The sequence below is a fragment of the Sebastes umbrosus genome, chromosome 1 (genome assembly GCF_015220745.1).
Source record: "Sebastes umbrosus isolate fSebUmb1 chromosome 1, fSebUmb1.pri, whole genome shotgun sequence".
Lineage (NCBI taxonomy): Eukaryota > Metazoa > Chordata > Actinopteri > Perciformes > Sebastidae > Sebastes > Sebastes umbrosus.
Genome location: NC_051269.1, coordinates 20,539,440 through 20,562,257, shown reverse-complemented (window position 1 = coordinate 20,562,257; position 22,818 = coordinate 20,539,440). Strand labels below are relative to the sequence as shown.

The 22,818-nt window shown below is 38.3% G+C and overlaps 5 protein-coding genes and 1 long non-coding RNA gene across 8 annotated transcripts; 5 read left to right on the top strand and 1 right to left on the bottom strand.

The window, feature by feature from the left end:
- Positions 1-1,323: 1,323 nt before the first annotated feature.
- Positions 1,324-5,481, top strand: LOC119489372 (transcription factor HES-5-like). Of its 2 annotated transcripts, XM_037771697.1 has the most exons (4): positions 1,324-1,333; positions 3,275-3,277; positions 3,901-4,003; positions 4,118-5,481. In XM_037771697.1, the coding sequence occupies exons 3-4, from the start codon at positions 3,941-3,943 to the stop codon at positions 4,448-4,450; spliced, it is 396 nt and encodes a 131-aa protein (XP_037627625.1). In that variant the 5' UTR covers positions 1,324-1,333; positions 3,275-3,277; positions 3,901-3,940; the 3' UTR covers positions 4,451-5,481. The 2 variants fall into 2 exon arrangements, with proteins under 2 accessions (XP_037627625.1, XP_037627619.1); XM_037771691.1 differs by lacking the exons at positions 1,324-1,333; positions 3,275-3,277 and having other exon boundaries at positions 3,881-4,003.
- A 2,090-nt stretch (positions 5,482-7,571) lies between these two features.
- Positions 7,572-8,147, top strand: LOC119489391 (transcription factor HES-5-like). The gene is made up of 2 exons (XM_037771721.1): positions 7,572-7,665; positions 7,779-8,147. Exons 1-2 carry the CDS (start codon positions 7,603-7,605, stop codon positions 8,109-8,111), a joined length of 396 nt encoding a protein of 131 aa, XP_037627649.1. The 5' UTR covers positions 7,572-7,602; the 3' UTR covers positions 8,112-8,147.
- A 3,472-nt stretch (positions 8,148-11,619) lies between these two features.
- LOC119489356 (enhancer of split mbeta protein-like) lies at positions 11,620-13,253 on the top strand. The gene is made up of 2 exons (XM_037771668.1): positions 11,620-11,742; positions 11,856-13,253. The coding sequence occupies exons 1-2, from the start codon at positions 11,620-11,622 to the stop codon at positions 12,189-12,191; spliced, it is 459 nt and encodes a 152-aa protein (XP_037627596.1). The 3' UTR covers positions 12,192-13,253.
- Positions 12,676-22,053, bottom strand: LOC119489397. Of its 2 annotated transcripts, none has more exons than XR_005207169.1 (3): positions 22,016-22,053; positions 18,333-18,335; positions 12,676-13,560 (listed from the first exon to the last, which is right to left on the bottom strand). It is a non-coding gene; the product is annotated as an uncharacterized LOC119489397 (long non-coding RNA). The 2 variants fall into 2 exon arrangements; XR_005207168.1 differs by lacking the exons at positions 18,333-18,335; positions 22,016-22,053 and adding exons at positions 14,060-14,062; positions 17,847-17,869.
- On the top strand, positions 15,831-17,548 carry LOC119489341 (transcription factor HES-5-like). Its single transcript, XM_037771646.1, has 2 exons — positions 15,831-15,953; positions 16,067-17,548. The coding sequence occupies exons 1-2, from the start codon at positions 15,831-15,833 to the stop codon at positions 16,490-16,492; spliced, it is 549 nt and encodes a 182-aa protein (XP_037627574.1). The 3' UTR covers positions 16,493-17,548.
- LOC119489362 (enhancer of split mbeta protein-like) lies at positions 20,081-21,255 on the top strand. Its single transcript, XM_037771681.1, has 2 exons — positions 20,081-20,203; positions 20,317-21,255. The coding sequence occupies exons 1-2, from the start codon at positions 20,081-20,083 to the stop codon at positions 20,647-20,649; spliced, it is 456 nt and encodes a 151-aa protein (XP_037627609.1). The 3' UTR covers positions 20,650-21,255.
- Positions 22,054-22,818: the final 765 nt, after the last annotated feature.

Below are 22,818 nucleotides of genomic sequence, written 5' to 3'. Positions count from 1 at the left end.
TACAAAATTATATTAAGAGTGAATGTTCATACGTTTTTTTAAGGGCTGTCAATCGATTAAAATATTTAATCACATTTAATTGCATGATTGCCATAGTTAATCGAGATTAATTGCAAAAAATAATATTTTTTTTATCTGTTCAAAATGTACCTTAAAGGGAGATTTGTCAAGTATTTAATACTCTTATCATCATGGGAGTGGGCAAATATGCTGCGTTATGCAAATGTATGTATATATTTATTATTGGAAATCAATTACAACATAAAACAATGACAAATATTGTCCAGAAAACCTCACAGGTACTGCATTTAGCGTAAAAAATATGCTCAAATCATAACATGGCAAACTGCAGCCCAACAGGCAACAACAGCTGTCAGTGTGTCAGTGTGCTGACTTGACTATGAATTGCCTCAAACTGCATGTGATTATCATAAAGTGGGCATGTCTGTAAAGGGGAGACTCGTGGGTACCCATTTAACCCATTTTCATTCACATATCTTGAGGTCAGAGGTCAAGGAACCCCTTTGAAAATGGCCATGCCAGTTTTTCCACATCCAAATTTAGCGCAAGTTTGGGGCGTTATTTAACCTCCTTTCAGACAAGCTACAACCTGTGAAAGATCAATTGTGTTTATCCGTTAAAGAAATTAGTGGCGTTAAAAATAATTTGCCTTAACGCATTAACTTTGACAGCACTCTTTTTTCTATTTCATATAAATTGCAAATTTATTATCTTAGCATCACTACTAGGCACTAAGCATTCAACCGTTTGGTAAAGCATGTATTTACAGTAAAAAATCCTACTTATTAAATTATTTCAGCATATAAATATATAAATAATGGAATAACATTAAATGTATCATATTAACAACATGAATGATCAAAAGTTGTTTATTTCATAGCAAATACTCTATTTGAATGACATTATTAGCTTAACTACCTTTACCATAAAATGACAACTGAACCGTTTGGCAGAGCATAGAAAATGATTTGACACGTATAAGACATTTTTATTTTAGTATCAAGTTACATAATTCTGATCAGTAAAGCCTCTGAAATTATGATAAGTCGAAAAAAATATGCCTACTTTTTGAAAATGAGACCAAACAGAGTTCTCATGTCTGGAGTGACTTTTTTTCTGCTAACAGATTACTTAACAGCCCCTTGTTCAGTTACTGGCCTGGACCCCACATGAGTTCATCATACATCATGCATTAACATATATACATCATGCACATTAATTCATGTTGGGCCATCAATTAATTAACCATTACATAAATAAGTTATGAACCTTTTTTAATCCAAAAATGCCCCGGTTTGAATGAATGCTGCTGGTTTGAAAATATCACAAATTCATAACTTTAAACTTTAAATAATGGGATGCAGATGGTATTCATTTAAAAAACACAATTACATTCACCAGATGTAGACAGCTTCTCTTATACAGCTCAGGTCAGAATCCATAAAAAAATAAAGAGGTTACTTTTAATCAATGAATTTATTATTCACCAAGTCACATGATAACAGCACAGTCATCTCTATGACATGAGCAAACTCCATCCATTGATGGAGACCATGAGATGTAGTAGAAAGTTCTAGAGGGAATGTAGCTCCAGGTATCCTTTGTTGCATTTTGCACAAATTATGCTCATTTTCAGGTTCATACTTGTATTTTATGTTTCTGCTAGTACATGTTTATATGCTGTAAAGTTAAAAAAAAACTTTATTTTTTTACCCTCTGTCTGAAATGTTCTGGCTGTGTCTGAAATCACTCACTACTCACTATATAGTGGACTATATACTGTATACTATATACTTTTGTAGTGCTGTCCAAATGTATAGTGAGAGAATTATTACAGTATACCCTATATAGTATCCCACAATGCATCGTGAAAAGTAGTGGACAACGATGGTCACTAACCAAACACTATATACCATCATGCATTGCGCTGAAGGAGAAATGGCAGATGGACGAGAGGAGAGAGAGCAGCGAGATTGGGACAAATCTATGCGTTGTGGTGCGAAAATAATGTATTTAATGTGAGCAGAGCAGCATCACGACACAAACAGCCACCAAATGCTTTGTATTTATTAATTTGGGAAAATACGCTTATTGCTCCCACATTCACAACGGCCATTCATTCTAACCTTTCACAATAAAAGCATATACGCTGCATCACTGCTTACCAGGGGGAACTTAAATTCACTCAGAGCATTCCACTAAGAGACAACTCAACAAAATAGCTTACATATGTATTTATCACAAAAATATATGTCAGTATTTATTATGGATGGTCTACCAGCAGATGCTGATCTGGCACATTTTAATGGTGATGTAATTAATTGCGCCGGAAATAGTCCCCTGGTCCTAAAGTGTTTTATTCATTTTGCTGATGAGCTCTCTATATAATCCTCTATACAGTCCTCACATAGAACTCCCTGGATAGTGAGGGAGTAGTGAATGAGTGAGTGATTTCGGACACAGCCCATGTTTTAGACCATTTCAATGGAATTGCAAGGAATTGTGTTGCTAGGCAACAGCTTGGGTCCCTGTTTATGTCCTGTCAGCTATGTAATTCACATAAACAATGCAACTGAAAATAAACTAAACACATTTAGAATGTTTACGTTTAAAACTGTGTAATGGTCTATATATTGTACATTTGTGACATCACAAATGGACAGAAATCCTGATGGTTTGAAAGGCACAGTTTCTGAATACGGGCTGTGTGTATTTCTCCATGGATTGAGTGTTTCAAGACTTACACAGTATTTATACAGCACTTAAACCTGCATTATCATAAATAAGACATGAAAATCTCACTTTCCACAATATGGGACCTTTAAGTAATTGATATAGTGTACGCTCAGTATTCAAATTTAGATCATGGTTATTTTTTTCATAATTCAGTACATATATTTGATTGATGGATGATTGATTGATTAATCATCTATGTCACTCTTTTTAAATGCAGTGGGGGCATTTTTAAAGTGCCTCATAATATTTAAACTATTTTTCCCATTTTTTATTTTGGTGCAGTTATCAGGGGCTGTAGGAAAAAACAGTTTACTTTAAACTGTTCCCCCCCCCAAGAAGCCACACACTTGGCCTCGCACAATGAGACACACTTGTATTGATCCTTCAGTAAAAGCAGTGAAAAGACAGAGTGTGGGAAACCAGGGAAAAGTGAGTCACACTGAGCCCACCAATGGGACGAAAGGTCAAGAGTGTGGTGGTATTGAAATGGAAATCTGCTTCATCTGTTACCGAATAGTTGGTGTATGGCATTAAGTTACGCTTCAAACTTTGACACAAAGAGGTCTGAACCAAAAATATTGAATAAAAAAAATCGTATAAATTTATTTATATATTTACATATATCTTCTTGTCCATAGTCTCAATGACAAAGGGCATCTATGAGAGTGTATGTTAATAAAAAAATTATATGAGTGGAGATTTTCTGGTAAAATAAGTTTAGGCATTACACTTTCAATCAATTTAGTTACACCTCCGGAATTTTCAATAATTATTGTAGCCTACAGTGACACACTGCTGACAAATCAATTCTCTGCTGATGTTTTTATTTAGTTGCATGCAAGTCATCCAGCAATTTGTACCCTACAGGATACAAGTGAGTCTTACTCTATAGAGTCTATGGTCCACTGCACATGTGTGATTCATTAAAGTCATTGATCCAGTCCTCCATCTGTTCCTCTGAGATCTAACTATTGTCCCCTTCTAATATGACCACTGAGCATGTGGCAGCTCAGCACCCCTTATTCTTTTGCACGGCACTGTGATTGGCTAAAAACTGTGAGAAACTCCAGCCAGACCAAGACCCACACATTCATATGGAGATGTGGGACTATAAATAGGAGGGATGAAGCCAGCAGAGATCAGATTCTCTCTACAGAGACCTCTACAGCACAGAGATCCAGACATGGCACCTACAATCACTGCAGCAATGACCGATTCTCAGGAGCATCTGACTCTGACCCACAAGGTAAACTGAAGATTCAAGATGATTTAAATATCGTTAATGAGACGTTGTATTTGTTCATGCTAACTCTTTACTCCAGAATACGTTTATTAATGACCTTTGATCTTCTTTCTGCAGCTCAGAAAGCCTCTGGTGGAGAAGTTACGCAGAGAGCGAATCAACAGCAGCATTGAGCAGCTCAAGTCTCTCCTGGGTCCAGAGTTCCTCAAACAGCAGCCAGACGCCAAGCTGGAGAAAGCAGACATCCTGGAGATGACAGTTTGTGTCCTGAGACGACTGCAGCAGCAGCATCAACAGCAGAGAAGACTGCTGAAGCACTTCAACAAGCTGCAGTCTTCCTCTGATAACAACCTGAGAGAGGCTGACTTCTCTCTTCTGAGCTCCACAGTCCAGACCAGCATCATCGAAGAGAAGAGTCCAATCGACAGCGCCCTCTGGAGGCCGTGGTAGACACCTACAGACTGGAGTTACTACCAGACTAACTGAGATGACCACATTGGTCAAAGATTACTGGAAATGAATTCTTCTGAATTCTGTCATTTGATGAACTTGTTCTTCTGTTTGTACAGAAGGTTGTATTTTGTCTGTTTACTTTGTTCAAGATGATATTTCCTGAGGAAATGACAGCAACAACGTCTTTCAAGTCTTTCAATCTTGTCATGCATGTTGCATGAACCAAATTTGATTGCATCAGCATTATTATTATACCTCACTGTACTTCATGTATTGGTAGTATATAATACTATGGTAACATTTTTTATATTGTTATTATTGTTATTCTTCTGCATGAGCAGGAGTATGTTTAAATAGTATTATGTACATTTCAAACATTTCCTAGGGAAAAAGTGAAATATAGAAATATAGTCTTTCACATTAAGAAAGATTATCATTAATGTGACGAAAATGAGCATTTATTAGTATGCACAACATTATGTCACTTTGTGGTGGTATGTGATGAAATGACGTGTACTAATTAATTGTCAGTTATCATGTTGATACTGCAATTGTCCACTGTGTGGATATCTTGTCAAAACAGACCTGATCTAATAATTGATTACTCAACATTGCTCTGTTATAGGATCAATGTGTATGATTTATCCTTTTGTCTGAAAGGTTTGCTTAGTAACCTGCTTCTGTCTAAGATTGATACTCTCTTTTTCTTTTATGAAAATGAATTAACTAACTGTGTTTTAACCTACTCGAATCACTGTGTGATTCTCTTAACCTGATCTCTTCTAAGGTCATTTTTTTTCTCCTTCACTTTTGTAATAAAGTGCAGATAATGTCTATTTTAAATCATGTTTTATGTAAGACTGATAAATCTCACTGTTTGTGTCTTTTGTAAAGACGACCGATCCTCTACTCGTTGTGAGTACAGTGTTCCTTGGAGATATTGATTGTTGTGATGTATCATCACATTTACCTGCCTCCAGTTGAAAATGTCATTGAGTTTGTTTGAATAAACAAAAACTAGAATCCAATCACCTGTGTTTTGTGTTCATGTTTTATTTGCTGACACATAGCTACATTGTGGATGAAGATGTGTGTTCTTCAGAATGGAGAATGCCTTTTCCAAGCAGTTTAAATGGTTATGCTGCTCCAGCACCTGCTCCTCGACAGATTCCACCTTCTCTAGCAGCTCCTTTTGAGAGCTTTGTACCGCCTGAAGGGTCTGATTCAACTTGTCAAACATGGCATTAATGTGTTTGAGGATCTTGTCTGAGACCTTATCCCAGACCAGTGGCAGTTCATCCACGTGGTCCTCACTTGCGTCTTGGCTAGGCGACCCACTGTTAACATTAGCAGCTGAAGCTGGTCGGAGCAAACATAATGTGTTTTGGCTTCTTATTGGGCATGTCATAACCAGAAGTTGACAAATTAAACCTTTACTGAGTCAGTAAAGTTCATGAAGTTAAGTAAATAAGATATGAGACTGTCAAAATATTGATTTTAAAGCTTGGCATGGAGTAGCTTCTGGAAGCACACCTACTCCATGTGCTGCTCACTATCGCCCCCTGCTCCTTGAATACTTGATTCTGATTGGTCAATCACAGAGTTCTATGGTCTGTAATTTCTGTATAACAGACCACTTCTATGTATAACAGACCATTGCTATGTATAGCAGACCATTGCTGTGGGCGCAGCTCTAATGTCGGACTCTGGCGGACTGTTTTTGCGTGAAAATATTGATTTCTTTTGTATGTAGCTGTGTAATAAACGGGATAATGTACAGCTAGCGTGTCATTGTTGTGAAATAAACCCCTTCAGGGCGATGAGAGACCCCACCGCTTCGCATCGAGGTGCAGCATTGCCCTGTCGGGGATACTTTCACATCAATGACTGGCTCGCTGTACATTATCCCTTACATATTGCAGAGCCCTATTTGATCGTGCATTTTGGGATTTTTCCAATAATATGTAAGATTACAGTACTGGCAAGCAACATTTATGGCTACGCTACAGCTGTTAAGGTTTTTAGTAAATTCATTATTTAAGACTTGAGTTTTACCCTAAAAAAATAAAATTAAATGAATTAGAAAGAATGTCTTCTGCTTGTGCCAAAGACCATCCTGTTTCAACATGGCAATTAGCACATTAGTCAGTGGAGGGAGTGTGGGAAAGCTCTGGAGAACTGAGTCACAGTTCAGTTTGATTAGTAGCCGAATATTGTCAGAGGGATTTGGCACACTTCCATCTTAACCCCCCACACTCACATAAAGAGATGACATTTTGATCCACTAGATGATTCAAAACTCTATTTTGACTGGATATTTAAATTTTGTACAGTTACAAGTTGAAACAACTTAGTATGATTGCTGAAACTTGGTGTTTTTTTTTCATTGTGTTTTTAAATTTTTATGAAACCTTGGAGGCAACCAATACTGCTCTTTCCCTCCAGATGGTTGGTGACGTAAGGCTCTGTCTCTATAATAACACACGACCAGCGTCCGTCACAAAAGCCTCTTTCAAAGTCCTTTTGTTGTGCACTGACCACACCATGCAAAGACTTAGTGTGGGAAACTGAGTCCAACTTTCTACTCACACCAACTATCAGTCACAAGACAAAGGACACACCTGCTACATCTGGACACCAGGATGACTTTGTCTCAGTTTAAACATAAATATAAAACTACGATGGACATCTAATGTTGTTTGCAAGGGCCTTGCAGCACTGATAAAATTATGTATGCATACAGTACAACCTTGTACACACTGACAAAGTTAAATTAAGGAGTGAATATCATGAGCGTGTGCTCAATCAAAGTCATTGATCCCAGCATCAGGCAGCAGATCTGCTCTCTCTACAGGGTCACCACTTTCCCAGATTCACACAGAGCTCTGTGAGTCTCTCTCCATCATCCCCCCCAGTCCTCCACCTGTTCCCCTGAGATCTAACCATTGTCCCCCAGGATATAACAGCATGAAGTGTGCTGCACCCCCTATTGTCTCATCAAGCTCTCTGATTGGCTGAGACTGTGAGAATCTCCAGCCAGACCAAGACCCACACATTCATATGGAGATGTGGGACTATAAATAGGAGGGATGAAGCCAGCAGAGATCAGATTCTCTCTTTAGAGACCTCTACAGCACAGAGATCCAGACATGGCACCAACAATCACTGCAGCAATGACCGATTCTCAGGAGCATCTGACTCTGACTCACAAGGTAAACTGATGATTCAAGATGATTTAAATATCGTTAATGAGACGTTGTCTCTGTTCATATTAATACTGTACTCCAGAATAAGGTTATTAATGACTTTGTTTTTCTTTCTGCAGCTCAGAAAGCCTCTGGTGGAGAAGTTACGCAGAGAGCGAATCAACAGCAGCATTGAGCAGCTCAAGTCTGTCCTGGGTCCAGAGTTCCTCAAACAACAGCCAGACACCAAGCTGGAGAAAGCAGACATCCTGGAGATGACAGTTTGTGTCTTGAGACGACTGCAGCAGCAGCATCAACAGCAAAGAAGACTGCTGAAGCACTTCAACAAGCTGCAGTCTTCCTCTGATAACAACCTGAGAGAGGCTGACTTCTCTCTTCTGAGCTCCACAGTCCAGACCAGCATCACCAAAGAGAAGAGTCCAGTCGACAGCGCCCTCTGGAGGCCGTGGTAGACACCTACAGACTGGAGTTACTACCAGACTAACTGAGATGACTACACTGGTCAAAGATTACTGGAAATGAATTCTTCTGAATTCTGACATTTGATGAACTTGTTCTTCTGTTTGTACAGAAGGTTGTATTTTGTGTATTTTCTTTGTTCAAGATGACATTTCCTGAGGAAATGACAGCAACAATATCTTTCAAGTTCAGAAAGAGAACATCTTGTCATGCATGTTGCATGAACCAAATCTGATTGCATCAGCAATTATTATTATATCTCACTGTACTTCATGTATTGGTAGTATATAATGCTATGGTAACATTTGTTATCTTCTGATTGTTATTGATCATAGTGATCAACAATTTAAATGTCCTCTTTATGCACATATTGTCATAATGGACTTTAATCTCTCTGATTAATCAAAACTGATCTTTTGATAGATCCAAATGTTTCTCCTTTTCTTCTAAAAGTTTTGCTTAATGTCACAATTTTTCCGTGATACTTTTATGTCTCACTGCACGTCATGTGTTGGTACAATATAGTGCGTGGAGATATTTATTACCTCTTGATAGGTATTGATGATTTTGAATTGATCTAAATCTTACCTGTTCTTTTTAAGGACATTCTGTCATAATGGACTTTCTCTCACTTTGTGATTATTGAAAAGTGATCTGTTTTAAGATCAATATATTTATCCTTTTACTGTAAAGGTTTGTTTAATGTCATATTGTCACAGTTTTCTAGTGACAATCTAACATTTTAGAATCAACTGAATTCAGTTAAGAACCATGTGACCTGTTGTAAGGTCAGTTTTTACTGGGGTTTTTTGGTGACGAAGTTAAAATTTTGTAAAAAATACTGTTAAAATACAGTGAGTACTGTGTCCTCAAATATTGTAAATTGTTTGTCTTTTGTAAAGACAGTTGTTCCTTTACTCTCTCTGAGTACAGTGTGTCTTGTAGAAATCTACAAGTTGTTGTTGTGATGTGTCATCACCTCTAGTTGGAGCTTTCATACTTTATGTGGCTCATTGTGCCTTGTTGAATAAACAAACACTGCCAGCTGAAAATGTTGTGTTCTCATGTCATACTTTTTTCATCTTAACTGAATTGATAGAGGTCTCCATCATCGTTCCTACCTTCGATTGACAAATCAAGATACAATTCAGCTCACATAGTAAATGTTTATCCATAACAAACCTGCTTAGTGTTAAACTAAGCACAGGAATGGGCTCCAATTTAGATTTGTGATGAAGCAGGATTATCAGTGTTATGCCACTCTATATGGAGAAAGTCAAGTCATCAAACTTAATTCAAAGACACATTTGCTGCCCCATTATTTTGGTATAACTGTCAGTTTCAGGTGTTTTCATGTAAAAAGTTAAAAGTTAACCATTTCCCTCTTTAAAGAGGTCAGATATTGTATCTAATGTGATGCATAATGAGGCACACTTCTATTGTTCCTCCAGTGAAAGCAGTGAAAGGACAGAGTGTGGGAAACCAGAGGAAACTCACTCACAGAGTCCTGTGGGACAATAGATCCTGACCTTTGACCTGAAGGGACAGAGATTAAAAGACACTCTGGCTCTCGTTCTTCGGTTGTAACTGTTCCTCTGATATAAATCAGTATAAATGCCTTATTTCGAATATTTATATTTAATCTAGTGTGAGCCAATATGTTTAGCACGAACATTTAAAAGGTTTCTATCAGTTACTCTATGTAAATTAACCTGAGAACTTGGTTAATTGGTGTGAGTGTTGGAAGCATTCAGAATCTATGTTTTTCTCAATCTTTATTATTATTTTTTTACAACGTAACTATTTCCGCATTTGTCAACGTCAAAGATTTATAGTTCTCGTGTTTGTATCTTTAATATTATTTACTTCATTGTTTAAAAACTTTAAACTGGTCACAACATGTGGGATTTTCTCACATGAATTCAACTTTCTCAAATCTTTAAGACATTTCAGGCAAATTGCTGTTTAATTTTTTCAACATCCAAAATTAACACCGCAAATACTTAAGAATTTGCCTTACTTGATCTTAATGCTATGTACCAGCTATTCACTTTAATGGGAAATTATTATTTTTGAGGGGGCTCCACCCTCATCACACACTACTTGTGCACAGGACCCTCAAGGTCCATTTGTAGAGGGACACATGACTGTTTTCTGCTAATAGACGGAGTATGGGAAAGCTCTGGAGGGCAGAGTTCAGTGTGAATAACAGCCATCCCACCAGCAGCCGAGTAATTCTCCAAAGGGATTTGGCACACTTCAGGAGACAGCTGCCCCCCGAAAACTCCCACCTCCATGTGAAGAGCTGAAGTTCTGATCCAGTTGATGGTCAATAATGAGACATGATTATTACTGGAGGTTCAAAATATATGACAATGATTGGAAACTGAAAATAGAAGATGATGAATAATTTTGCTGATACTTTATGATAGGTTGTTCACCAAAGTTTAAAATTTTACAAAGACTCAGAAACAGCCAATGGTGTCCTTTCCCTCCAGATGGCTGATGATGTCAGACTCTGTTTCCATAACAACACACATCCAGCATCTGTCAAGGAAGTCTCTTTGTGGTTCATTGACCAGACCATACAGGGAGTCAGTGTGGGAAACTGAGCTCAACTTGTTACTCACACTGACTACAAGGCACGTGTCAAAAGACTCTGCTGCATCTGGACAGCTGCATCATTATTGTGTTGAGTTTATTTCAAGTTCCATGAATGGGTAGCACACTGGTTTATAACATCGTATTAGGGATATTAATAATTAACCGTTAACCGACATTAAGCATTTTAACCGATTAACGCTATCGGTCAAAATGGTTAAAAGATGTTAACAGCAGCATTGAGCAGCTAAAGTTTCTCCTGGGTCAAGAGCTCCTCAAACAGCAGCCAGACTCCAAGCTGGAGAAAGCAGACATCCTGGAGATGACAGTTTGTGTCCCGAGATGACTACAGCAGCAGCATCAACAGCAGATAAAGATCAAATTACGCGAAATATAAAATCTAATTGAATTATAAAGAAAAACTGGAGGATAAATGACATGAATGGCACTTGCAAGAATGTTTTTGCTATGGCTCAATCAAAGCATTCAGGCAAAACAAATCTTTTTCAATTGATCATTTAATTTTAGTTAAATGTAAGTTGTACGGTATTTTTACGCTAGATGAAATTAATAGTCAGTGTCCCACGTGTGTGATGGGATGATGAGCGTGTGCTCAGTCAAAGTCATTGATCCCAGCATCACGCAGCAGATCTGCCCTCTCTACAGGGTCACCACTTTCCCAGATTCACACAGAGCTCTGTGAGTCTCTCTCCATCACCCCCCCAGTCCTCCACCTGTTCCCCTGAGATCTAACAATTGTCCCCCAGGATATAACAGCATGAAGTGTGCTGCACCCCCTATTGTCTCATCAGGCTCTCTGATTGGCTGAGACTGTGGGAAAGTCCAACCAGACCAAGACCCACACATTCATATGGAGATGTGGGACTATAAATAGGAGGGATGAAGCCAGCAGAGATCAGATTCTCTCTACAGAGACCTCTACAGCACAGAGATCCAGACATGGCACCTACAATCACTGCAGCAATGACCGATTCTCAGGAGCATCTGACTCTGACCCACAAGGTAAACTGAAGATTCAAGATGATTTAAATATCGTTAATGAGACGTTGTCTTTGTTCATGCTAACACTATACTCCAGAATAAGTTTATTAATGACTTTGTTCTTCCTTCTGCAGCTCAGAAAGCCTCTGGTGGAGAAGTTACGCAGAGAGCGAATCAACAGCAGCATTGAGCAGCTCAAGTCTGTCCTGGGTCCAGAGTTCCTCAAACAGCAGCCAGACGCCAAGCTGGAGAAAGCAGACATCCTGGAGATGACAGTTTGTGTCTTGAGACAACTGCAGCAGCAGAAGCATCAACAGCAGAGAAGACTGCTGAAGCACTTCAACAAGCTGCAGTCTTCCTCTGATAACAACCTGAGAGAGGCTGACTTCTCTCTTCTGAGCTCCACAGTCCAGACCAGCATCACCAAAGAGAAGAGTCCAGTCGACAGCGCCCTCTGGAGGCCGTGGTAGACACCTACAGACTGGAGTTACTACCAGACTAACTGAGATGACCACATTGGTCAAAGATTACTGGAAATGAATTCTTCTGAATTCTGACATTTGATGAACTTGTTCTTCTGTTTGTACAGAAGGTTGTATTTTGTGTGTTTTCTTTGTTCAAGATGACATTTCCTGAGGAAATGACAGCAACAACATCTTTCAAGTTCAGAAAGAGAACATCTTGTCATGCATGTTGCATGAACCAAATCTGATTGCATCAGCAATTATTATTATATCTCACAGTACTTCATGTATTGGTAGTATATAATATTATGGTAACATTTGTTATCTTCTGATTGTTATTGATCATAGTGATCAACAATTTAAATGTCCTCTTTATGCACATTTTGTCATAATGGACTTTAATCTCTCTGATTAATCAAAACTGATCTGTTGATAGATCCAAATGTTTCTCCTTTTCATCTAAAAGTTTTGCTTAATGTCACAATTTTCCTGTGATACTTTTATGTCTCACTGCACGTCATGTGTTGGTACAATATAGTGCATGGAGATATTTATTACCTTTTGATAGGTATTGATGATTTTGAATTGATCTAAATCTTACCTGTTCTTTTTATGGACATTTTGTCATAATGGACTTTCTCTCACTTTATGTGATTATTGAAAAATGATCTGTTTTAAGATCAATATGTTTATCCTTTTACTGTAAAGGTTTCTTTAATGTCATATTGTCACAGTTTTCTAGTGACAATGTAACATTTTAGAATCAACTGAATTCAGTTAAGAACAATGTGACCTGTTGTAAGGTCAGTCTTTAATATTGTTTCGTTTGTTCACTAAGTGCAAATGTGTTATATATATTGTTAAAATACAGTGAGTACTGTGTCCTCAAATATTGTAAATTGTTTGTCTTTTGTAAAGACAGTTGTTCCTTTACTCTCTCTGAGTACAGTGTGTCTTGTAGAAATCTACAAGTTGTTGTTGTGATGTATCATCACCTCTAGTTGGAGCTTTCATACTTTATGTGGCTCATTGTGCCTTGTTGAATAAACAAACACTGCCAGCTGAAAACTGTTCTCTTGAGTTATTTTTCCTTATACCTGCCCTCGTTATAATGATGAAAAAGTATATTTTTTTGCTCACACAATTGATGGAGTTCTCTGTAGTCGTCCCAGATTTTAATGACAACTATCAACATTAAATGTAGCCCCTGCAGTCTATCCTCAACATACCATCCATCAGCTATACCCGCTTATCCTTTAGAGGGTCGCGGGGGGCTGGAACCGAACCCAGCTGACAGTCAGAGAGACAGGTACACCATGGACAGGTTGCCAGTCAGTCACAGGGCTGACACATAGAGACAGACAACCATTCACACCTACGGGTAATTTAGAGTCACCAGTTAACTTAACCTGCATGTCTTTGGGCTGTAGGAGGAAGCTGGAGCACCCGTAGAAAACAAGAAAACTCTACAGAGAAAAGGCCTAGCAGGTTCAAACCCAGAATCCTCTAGCTGTTAGAAGACAGTAGTAACTACTGCACCACTGTGCCGCCTCTCAAAATACCAGTTTACTGGAAATATAAGTATAGTAAGTTTTGATGTGGTTTCATTCTGATTCTTCATGAAATTAAGTCACTTATTTGTATAAAGTCAAGCCATCAAATCAAATGAGAAAATGTACATTTCAAAATATTTTTTGAGGAAAAACTATTTTGGTAAAACTGTCAGGTTCGGGTGTTTATTGTAAAAAGTTAAAATATTTTGCCTCTTTAAAGAGGTCAGATATTGTATCTAATGTGATGCATAATGAGGCACACTTCTATTGTTCCTCCAGTGAAAGCAGTGAAAGGACAGAGTGTGGGAAACCAGAGGAAACTCACTCACAGAGTCCTGTGGGACAATAGATCCTGACCTTTGACCTGAAGGGACAGAGATTAAAAGACACTCTGGCTCTTAAAAGTGCAAAATTCTTAATATGTTTCAAATCGTAAATTGTTTTTTATCAACGTTTTTGTACCAAAATAAAAATTGCCCGGCAAAGTTGTTCTATAAGTTTCTGCGGTAAATTGTAAAACTAGATTGTTATTGGGAATGTAAAATCTAAAATATCTAGTTTGTTTCAGGTGTACAGACTTGTGATATTTTATGACTGTCAACAAGACACTAGATAAGAGAACATTGTTCAGTACTGATACCACACAGGTCAGTGTTTTCCTGACAGAATATGACCACAGCCAAATATCACATGTTGATCTCATATTGATATTAACAATACAGGTTTTTTTGAATATCTAAATGATACATGTGATTTCAGCACTGGTTTCCAACGAAGGACGTCTTCACTTTATATATATATTTAAATTAAATGTTGATGAGTTGTACAATGTAGAAAAATGAAAGAAAAATAAAGGGAACAACTTAATTGCCATCATGTGTTAAAAATAATAATCAAAAGATCCATATGGATTTAAGCATACGGCTTAATTTCTTATAATGGAGAGAGTGTGGGAAAACTCTGGAGATCAGAGTTTAGCATGATTATCATCCTCAACCCCACCAGCAGCAGATTATTCTCTAAAGGGATTTGGCACACTTCAGGAAACAGCTGCCTCATTGCCCCCCCCCCCCCCCCCCCCCCCCCTCATCTATAGAGCTGAAATCTGAATCCAGTTGCTGATAAATATACCCAATTTGACTGGATGGTCAAAATGATTTAAAGATGACGAAATAATTTGCCAAATAAATTTACCCTAACATTTCTTGTGAAATTTTCATCATGATTTCAAACTTTACAAACTATCAGAGCCAGCCAATGGTGTTGTTTCCCTCCAGATGGTTGGTGACGTCAGGCTCTGTTTCTACTACAACACACGTCCAGTATCAGTCACAAAGGCTCCATTCAAAGTGCTTTTGTTGTTCATTGACCACAGCATTCAAGGAGTCAGTGTGGGAAACTGAGACCAACTTTCTACCCACACTGACTACAAGACACAAGTCAGAAGACTGAAACATCTGGACAGCAGAATGACTGTTGGTCTCAAGTTTTAAATATATCATGGGCATCATAATCCTTTTAATACCTGAAAGAAATATCTTCAGGAGTACAGTATCTTAAGATAAAGAACAAATTTAGTGAAATATAAAATCTAACTGATTTATAAAGAAAAAATGGAGGATAAATGACATGAATGGGACTTGCAATAATGTTTTTGCTATGGCTCAATCAAAGCATTAAATCAAAACAAATCTGTTTCCATTGATCATTTAATTTTAGTTACATGTAAGTAATACAGTACTTTTACGCTACACTGAAATGAATAGTCAGTGTCCCACGTGTGTGATGGGATGATGAGCGTGTGCTCAGTCAAATTCATTGATCCCAGCATCAGACAGCAGATCTGCCCTCTCTACAGGGTCACCACTTTCCCAGATTCACACAGAGCTCTGTGAGTCTCTCTCCATCACCCCCCCAGTCCTCCACCTGTTCCCCTGAGATCTAACCATTGTCCCCCAGGATATAACAGCATGAAGTGTGCTGCACCCCCTATTGTCTCATCAAGCTCTCTGATTGGCTGAGACTGTGAGAATCTCCAACCAGACCAAGACCCACACATTCATATGGAGATGTGGGACTATAAATAGGAGGGATGAAGCCAGCAGAGATCAGATTCTCTCTACAGAGACCTCTACAGCACAGAGATCCAGACATGGCACCTACAATCACTGCAGCAATGACCGATTCTCAGGAGCATCTGACTCTGACCCACAAGGTAAACTGAAGATTCAAGATGATTTAAAAATTGTTAATGAGATGTTGTTGTTGTTCATGCTAACTTGATACTCCAGAATAAGTTTATTAATGACTTTGTTCTTCTTTCTGCAGCTCAGAAAGCCTCTGGTGGAGAAGTTACGCAGAGAGCGAATCAACAGCAGCATTGAGCAGCTCAAGTCTCTCCTGGGTCCAGAGTTCCTCAAACAGCAGCCAGACGCCAAGCTGGAGAAAGCAGACATCCTGGAGATGACAGTTTGTGTCCTGAGACGACTGCAGCAGCAGAAGCATCAACCTGCGCACTCAACAGCTGTCAATCAAGGCTACTCCAGGTGTGTCCAAGAGGTGACACACTTCCTGTCCAAGGAGGAGGTGGAGACACAGTCCCAGAGAAGACTGCTGAAGCACTTCAACAAGCTGCAGTCTTCCTCTGATAACAACCTGAGAGAGGCTGACTTCTCTCTTCTGAGCTCCACTGTCCAGACCAGCATCACCAAAGAGAAGAGTCCAGTCGACAGCGCCGTCTGGAGGCCGTGGTAGACACCTACAGACTGGAGTTACTACCAGACTAACTGAGATGACCACATTGGTCAAAGATTACTGGAAATGAATTCTTCTGAATTCTGACATTTGATGAACTTGTTCTTCTGTTTGTACAGAAGGTTGTATTTTGTGTATTTTCTTTGTTCAAGATGACATTTCCTGAGGAAATGACAGCAACACTATCTTTCAAGTTCAGAAAGAGAACATCTTGTCATGCATGTTGCATGAACCAAATCTGATTGCATCAGCAATTATTATTATATCTCACTGTACTTCATGTATTGGTAGTATATAATGTTATGGTAACATTTGTTATCTTTTGATTGTTATTGATCATAGTGATCAACAATTTAAATGTCCTCTTTATTCACATTTTGTCATAATGGACTTTAATCTCTCTGATTAATCAAAACTGATCTGTTGTTAGATCCAAATGTTTCTCCTTTTCATCTAAAAGTTTTGTCACAATTTTCCTGTGATACTTTTATGTCTCACTGCACATCATGTGTTGGTACAATATAGTGCACTGAGATATTTATTACCTTTTGATAGGTATTGATGATTTTGAATTGATCAAAATTCTTACCTGTTCTTTTTATGGACATTTTGTCATAATGGACTTTCTCTCACTTTATGTGATTATTGAAAAATGATCTGTTTTAGGATCAATATGTTTATCCTTTTACTGTAAAGGTTTCTTTAATGTCATATTGTCACAGTTTTCTAGCGACAATGTAACATTTTAGAATCAACTGAATTCAGTTAAGAACAATGTGACCTGTTGTAAGGTCAGTCTTTAATATTGTTTCGTTTGTTCACTAAATGCAAATGTGTTATATATATTGTTAAAATACAGTGAGTACTGTGTCCTCAAATATTGTAAATTGTTTGTCTTTTATAAAGACAGTTGTTCCTTTACTCTCTCTGAGTACAGTGTGTCTTGTAGAAATCTACAAGTTGTTGTTGTGATGTATCATCACCTCTAGTTGGAGCTTTCATACTTTATGTGGCTCATTGTGCCTTGTTGAATAAACAAACACTGCCAGCTGAAAACTGTTCTCTTGAGATCTTTTTCCTTATACCTGCCCTCGTTATAATGATGAAAAAGTATTTTTTTTTGCTCACACAATTGATGGAGTTCTCTGTAGTCGTCCCAGATTTTAATGACAAATATCAACATTAAATGTAGCCCCTGCAGTCTATCCTCAACATACCATCCATCAGCTATACCCGCTTATCCTTTAGAGGGTCGCGGGGGGCGGGAGCCGAACCCAGCTGACAGTACGAGAGACAGGTACACCCTGGACAGGTCGCCAGTCAGTCACAGGGCTGACACATAGAGACAGACAACCATTCACACCTACGGGTAATTAAGAGTCACCAGTTAACTTAACCTGCATGTCTTTGGACTGTAGGAGGAAGCCGGAGCACCCGTAGAAAACAAGCAAACTCTACAGAGAAAAAGCCTAGCAGGTTCAAACCAAGAATCCTCAAGCTGTGAGGAGACAGTAGTAACTACTGCACCACCGTGCCGCCTCTCAAAATACCAGTTTAGATGTGGTTTCATTCTGATTCTTCATTAAATTAGGTCACTTATTTGTATAAAGTCAAGCCATCAAATCAAATGAGAAAATGTACATTTCAAAATATTTTTTGAGGAAAAACTATTTTGGTAAAACTGTCAGGTTCGGGTGTTTATTGTAAAAAGTTAAAATAAATATTTTCCCTCTTTAAAGAGGTCAGATATTGTAATTTAAGTGATGCATAATGAGGCACACTTCTATTGTTCCTCCAGTGAAAGCAGTGAAAGGACAGAGTGTGGGAAACCAGAGGAAACTCACTCACAGAGTCCTGTGGGACAATAGATCCTGACCTTTGACCTGAAGGGACAGAGATTAAAAGACACTCTGGCTCTTAAAAGTGCAAAAATCCTAATCGGTTTCAAATCCTAGATTGTTTTTAATCAACGTTTATGTACCATAATAAAAATTGGCAATGTTGTTCTATAAGTTTCTGCGGTAAATTGTAAAACTAGATTGTTATTGGGAAAGTAAAATCTAAAATATTTAGTTTGTTTCAGGTGTACAGACTTGTGATATTTTATGACTGTCAACAAGACACTAGATAAGAGAACATTGTTCAGTATTGATACAACACAGGTCAGTGTTTTCCTGACAGAATATGACCACAGCCAAATATCACATGTTGACCTCTTACTGATATTAACAATACAGGTTTTTTTAATATCTAAATGATACATGTGATTTCAGCACTGGTTTCCAACGAGGCACATCTTGACTTTATATACATTTTTAAATTCAATGTTGATGAGTTGTACACTGTAGAAAGATGAAAGAAAAATAAAAGGAACACTTTAATGACCAAGATGTGTTAAAAGAAATAATCAAAATATCCATATGATTGTAGGCATACGGCTTAATTTCTTATAATGGAGAGAGTGTGGGAAAACTCTGGAGATCAGAGTTTAGCATGATTATCATCCTCAACCCCACCAGCAGCAGATTATTCTCTAAAGGGATTTGGCACACTTCAGGAAACAGCTGCCTCATTGCCCCCCCCCCCCCCCTCATCTATAGAGCTGAAATCTGAATCCAGTTGCTGATAAATATACAAAATTTTGACTGGAAGGTCAAAAGGATTTAAAGATGATGAAATAATTTGCCAAATATATTTAGCCTAACATTTCTTGTGAAATTTTCATCATGATTTCAAACTTTACAAACTATCAGAGCCAGCCAATGGCGTTGTTTCCCTCCAGATGGTAGGTGACGTCAGGCTCTGTTTCTACTACAACACACGTCCAGTATCAGTCACAAAGGCTCCATTCAAAGTGCTTTTGTTTTTCATTGACCACAGCATTCAAGGAGTCAGTGTGGGAAACTGAGACCAACTTTCTACCCACACTGACTACAAGACACAAGTCAGAAGACTGAAACATCTGGACAGCAGAATGACTGTTGGTCTCAAGTTTTAAATATATCATGGGCATCATAATCCTTTTAATACCTGAAAGAAATGTCTTCAGGAGTACAGTATCTTAAGATAAAGAACAACTAATGTGAAATTATGTGAAATATAAAGAAAAAATGGAGGATAAATGACATGAATGGGACTTGCAAGAATGTTTTTGCTTTGGCTCAATGAAAGCGTTCAGACACAACAAATCTGTTTCCATTGATCATTTAATTTTAGTTAAATGTAAGTTATACGGTACTTTTACGCTAGATAAAATGAATAGTCAGTGTCCCACGTGTGTGATGGGATGATGAGCGTGTGCTCAGTCAAAGTCATTGATCCCAGCATCAGGCAGCAGATCTGCTCTCTCTACAGGGTCACCACTTTCCCAGATTCACACAGAGCTCTGTGAGTCTCTCTCCATCACCCCCCTAGTCCTCCACCTGTTCCCCTGAGATCTAACCATTGTCCCCCAGGATATAACAGTATGAAGTGTGCTGCACCCCCTATTGTCTCATCAAGCTCTCTGATTGGCTGAGACTGTGAGAAACTCCAACCAGACCAAGACCCACACATTCATATGGAGATGTGGGACTATAAATAGGAGGGATGAAGCCAGCAGAGATCAGATTCTCTCTGCAGAGACCTCTACAGCACAGAGATCCAGACATGGCACCTACAATCACTGCAGCAATGACCGATTCTCAGGAGCATCTGACTCTGACCCACAAGGTAAACTGAAGATTCAAGATGATTTAAATATCGTTAATGAGACGTTGTCTTTGTTCATATTAATACTGTACTCCTGAATAAGTTTATTAATGACTTTGTTCTTCTTTCTGCAGCTCAGAAAGCCTCTGGTGGAGAAGTTACGCAGAGAGCGAATCAACAGCAGCATTGAGCAGCTCAAGTCTGTCCTGGGACCAGAGTTCCTCAAACAGCAGCCAGACGCCAAGCTGGAGAAAGCAGACATCCTGGAGATGACAGTGTGTGTCTTGAGACGACTGCAGCAGCAGCATCAACAGCAGAGAAGACTGCTGAAGCACTTCAACAAGCTGCAGTCTTCCTCTGATAACAACCTGAGAGAGGCTGACTTCTCTCTTCTGAGCTCCACAGTCCAGACCAGCATCACCAAAGAGAAGAGTCCAGTCAACAGCGCCCTCTGGAGGCCGTGGTAGACACCTACAGACTGGAGTTACTACCAGACTAACTGAGATGACCACATTGGTCAAAGATTACTGGAAATGAATTCTTCTGAATTCGGACATTTGATGAACTTGTTCTTCTGTTTGTACAGAAGGTTGTATTTTGTGTGTTTTCTTTGTTCAAGATGACATTTCCTGAGGAAATGACAGCAACAACATCTTTCAAGTTCAGAAAGAGAACATCTTGTCATGCATGTTGCATGAACCAAATCTGATTGCATCAGCAATTATTATTATATCTCACTGTACTTCATGTATTGGTCATATACAATACTATGGTAACATTTGTTATCTTTTGATTGTTATTGATCATAGTGATCAACAATTTAAATGTCCTCTTTATTAACATATTGTCATAATGGACTTTAATCTCTCTGATTAATCAAAACTGATCTGTTGATAGATCCAAATGTTTCTCCTTTTCATCTAAAAGTTTTGCTTAATGTCACAATTCTCCTGTGATACTTTTATGTCTCACTGCACATCATGTGTTGGTACAATATAGTGCATGGAGATATTTATTACCTCTTGATAGGTATTGATGATTTTGAGTTGATCGAAATCTTAACTGTCCTTTTTAAGGACATTTTGTCATAATGGACTTTCTCTCACTTTATGTGATTATTGAAAAATGTTCTGTTTTAAGATCAATATGTTTATCCTTTTATCATAAAGGTTTGTTTGATGTCATATTGTCACACTTTTCTAGTGACAATGTAACCTTTTACAATCAACTGAATTCAGTGGTTATTTAGAACAATGTGACCTGTTGTAAGGTCAGTCTTTAATATTGTTTCGTTTGTTCACTTAGTGCAAATGTGTTATATATATTGTTAAAATACAGTGAGTACTGTGTCCTCAAATATTGTAAATTGTTTGTCTTTTATAAAGACAGTTGTTCCTTTACTCTCTCTGAGTACAGTGTGTCTTGTAGAAATCTACAAGTTGTTGTTGTGATGTATCATCACCTCTAGTTGGAGCTTTCATACTTTATGTGGCTCATTGTGCCTTGTTGAATAAACAAACACTGCCAGCTGAAAACTGTTCTCTTGAGATATTTTTCCTTATACCTGCCCTCGTTATAATGATGAGAAAGTATATTTTTTTGCTCACACAACTGATGGAGTTCTCTGTAGTCGTCCCAGATTTTAATGACAAATATCAACATTAAATGTAGCCCCTGCAGTCTATCCTCAACATACCATCCATCAGCTATACCCGCTTATCCTTTAGAGGGTCGCGGGGGGCGGGAGCCGAACCCAGCTGACAGTACGAGAGACAGGTACACCCTGGACAGGTCGCCAGTCAGTCACAGGGCTGACACATAGAGACAGACAACCATTCACACCTACGGGTAATTTAGAGTCACCAGTTAACTTAACCTGCATGTCTTTGGGCTGTAGGAGGAAGCTGGAGCACCCGTAGAAAACAAGAAAACTCTACAGAGAAAAGGCCTAGCAGGTTCAAACCCAGAATCCTCTGTCTGTGAGGAGACAGTAGTAACTACTGCACCACTGTGCCGCCTCTCAAAATACCAGTTTACTGGAAATATAAGTGTAGTAAGTTTTGATGTGGTTTCATTCTGATTCTTCATGAAATTAGGTCACTTATTTGTATAAAGTCAAGCCATCAAATCAAATGAGAAAATGTACATTTCAAAATATTTTTTGAGGAAAAACTATTTTGGTAAAACTGTCAGGTTCGGGTGTTTATTGTAAAAAGTTAAAATATTTTGCCTCTTTAAAGAGGTCAGATATTGTAATTTAAGTGATGCATAATGAGGCACACTTCTATTGTTCCTCCAGTGAAAGCAGTGAAAGGACAGAGTGTGGGAAACCAGAGGAAACTCACTCACAGAGTCCTGTGGGACAATAGATCCTGACCTTTGACCTGAAGGGACAGAGATTAAAAGAGACTTTGGCTCCCAAAAATTAAAGAATCCTAATCTGTTTCAAATCATAGATTGTTTTTATCAACGTTTATGTACCATAATAAAAATTGAGGGCAAAGTTGTTCTATAAGTTTCTGCGGTAAATTGTAAAACTAGATTGTTATTGGGAATGTAAAATCTAAAATATCTAGTTTGTTTCAGGTGTACAGACTTGTGATATTTTATGACTGTCAACAAGACACTAGATAAGA

What these genes read in the sequence shown, in the direction of transcription:
- LOC119489372 (XM_037771691.1), top strand. Translation starts at nt 3,881, where the DNA reads ATGAAGCCAGCAGAGATCAGATTCTCTCTACAGAGACCTCTACAGCAC. An exon ending in ATCTGACTCTGACCCACAAG is followed by an intron (nt 4,004 to 4,117) that starts GTAAACTGAAGA and finishes TTCTTTCTGCAG; the next exon opens with CTCAGAAAGCCTCTGGTGGA.
- LOC119489391 (XM_037771721.1), top strand. Translation starts at nt 7,603, where the DNA reads ATGGCACCAACAATCACTGCAGCAATGACCGATTCTCAGGAGCATCTG. An exon ending in ATCTGACTCTGACTCACAAG is followed by an intron (nt 7,666 to 7,778) that starts GTAAACTGATGA and finishes TTCTTTCTGCAG; the next exon opens with CTCAGAAAGCCTCTGGTGGA.
- LOC119489356 (XM_037771668.1), top strand. Translation starts at nt 11,620, where the DNA reads ATGAAGCCAGCAGAGATCAGATTCTCTCTACAGAGACCTCTACAGCAC. An exon ending in ATCTGACTCTGACCCACAAG is followed by an intron (nt 11,743 to 11,855) that starts GTAAACTGAAGA and finishes TTCCTTCTGCAG; the next exon opens with CTCAGAAAGCCTCTGGTGGA.
- LOC119489341 (XM_037771646.1), top strand. Translation starts at nt 15,831, where the DNA reads ATGAAGCCAGCAGAGATCAGATTCTCTCTACAGAGACCTCTACAGCAC. An exon ending in ATCTGACTCTGACCCACAAG is followed by an intron (nt 15,954 to 16,066) that starts GTAAACTGAAGA and finishes TTCTTTCTGCAG; the next exon opens with CTCAGAAAGCCTCTGGTGGA.
- LOC119489362 (XM_037771681.1), top strand. Translation starts at nt 20,081, where the DNA reads ATGAAGCCAGCAGAGATCAGATTCTCTCTGCAGAGACCTCTACAGCAC. An exon ending in ATCTGACTCTGACCCACAAG is followed by an intron (nt 20,204 to 20,316) that starts GTAAACTGAAGA and finishes TTCTTTCTGCAG; the next exon opens with CTCAGAAAGCCTCTGGTGGA.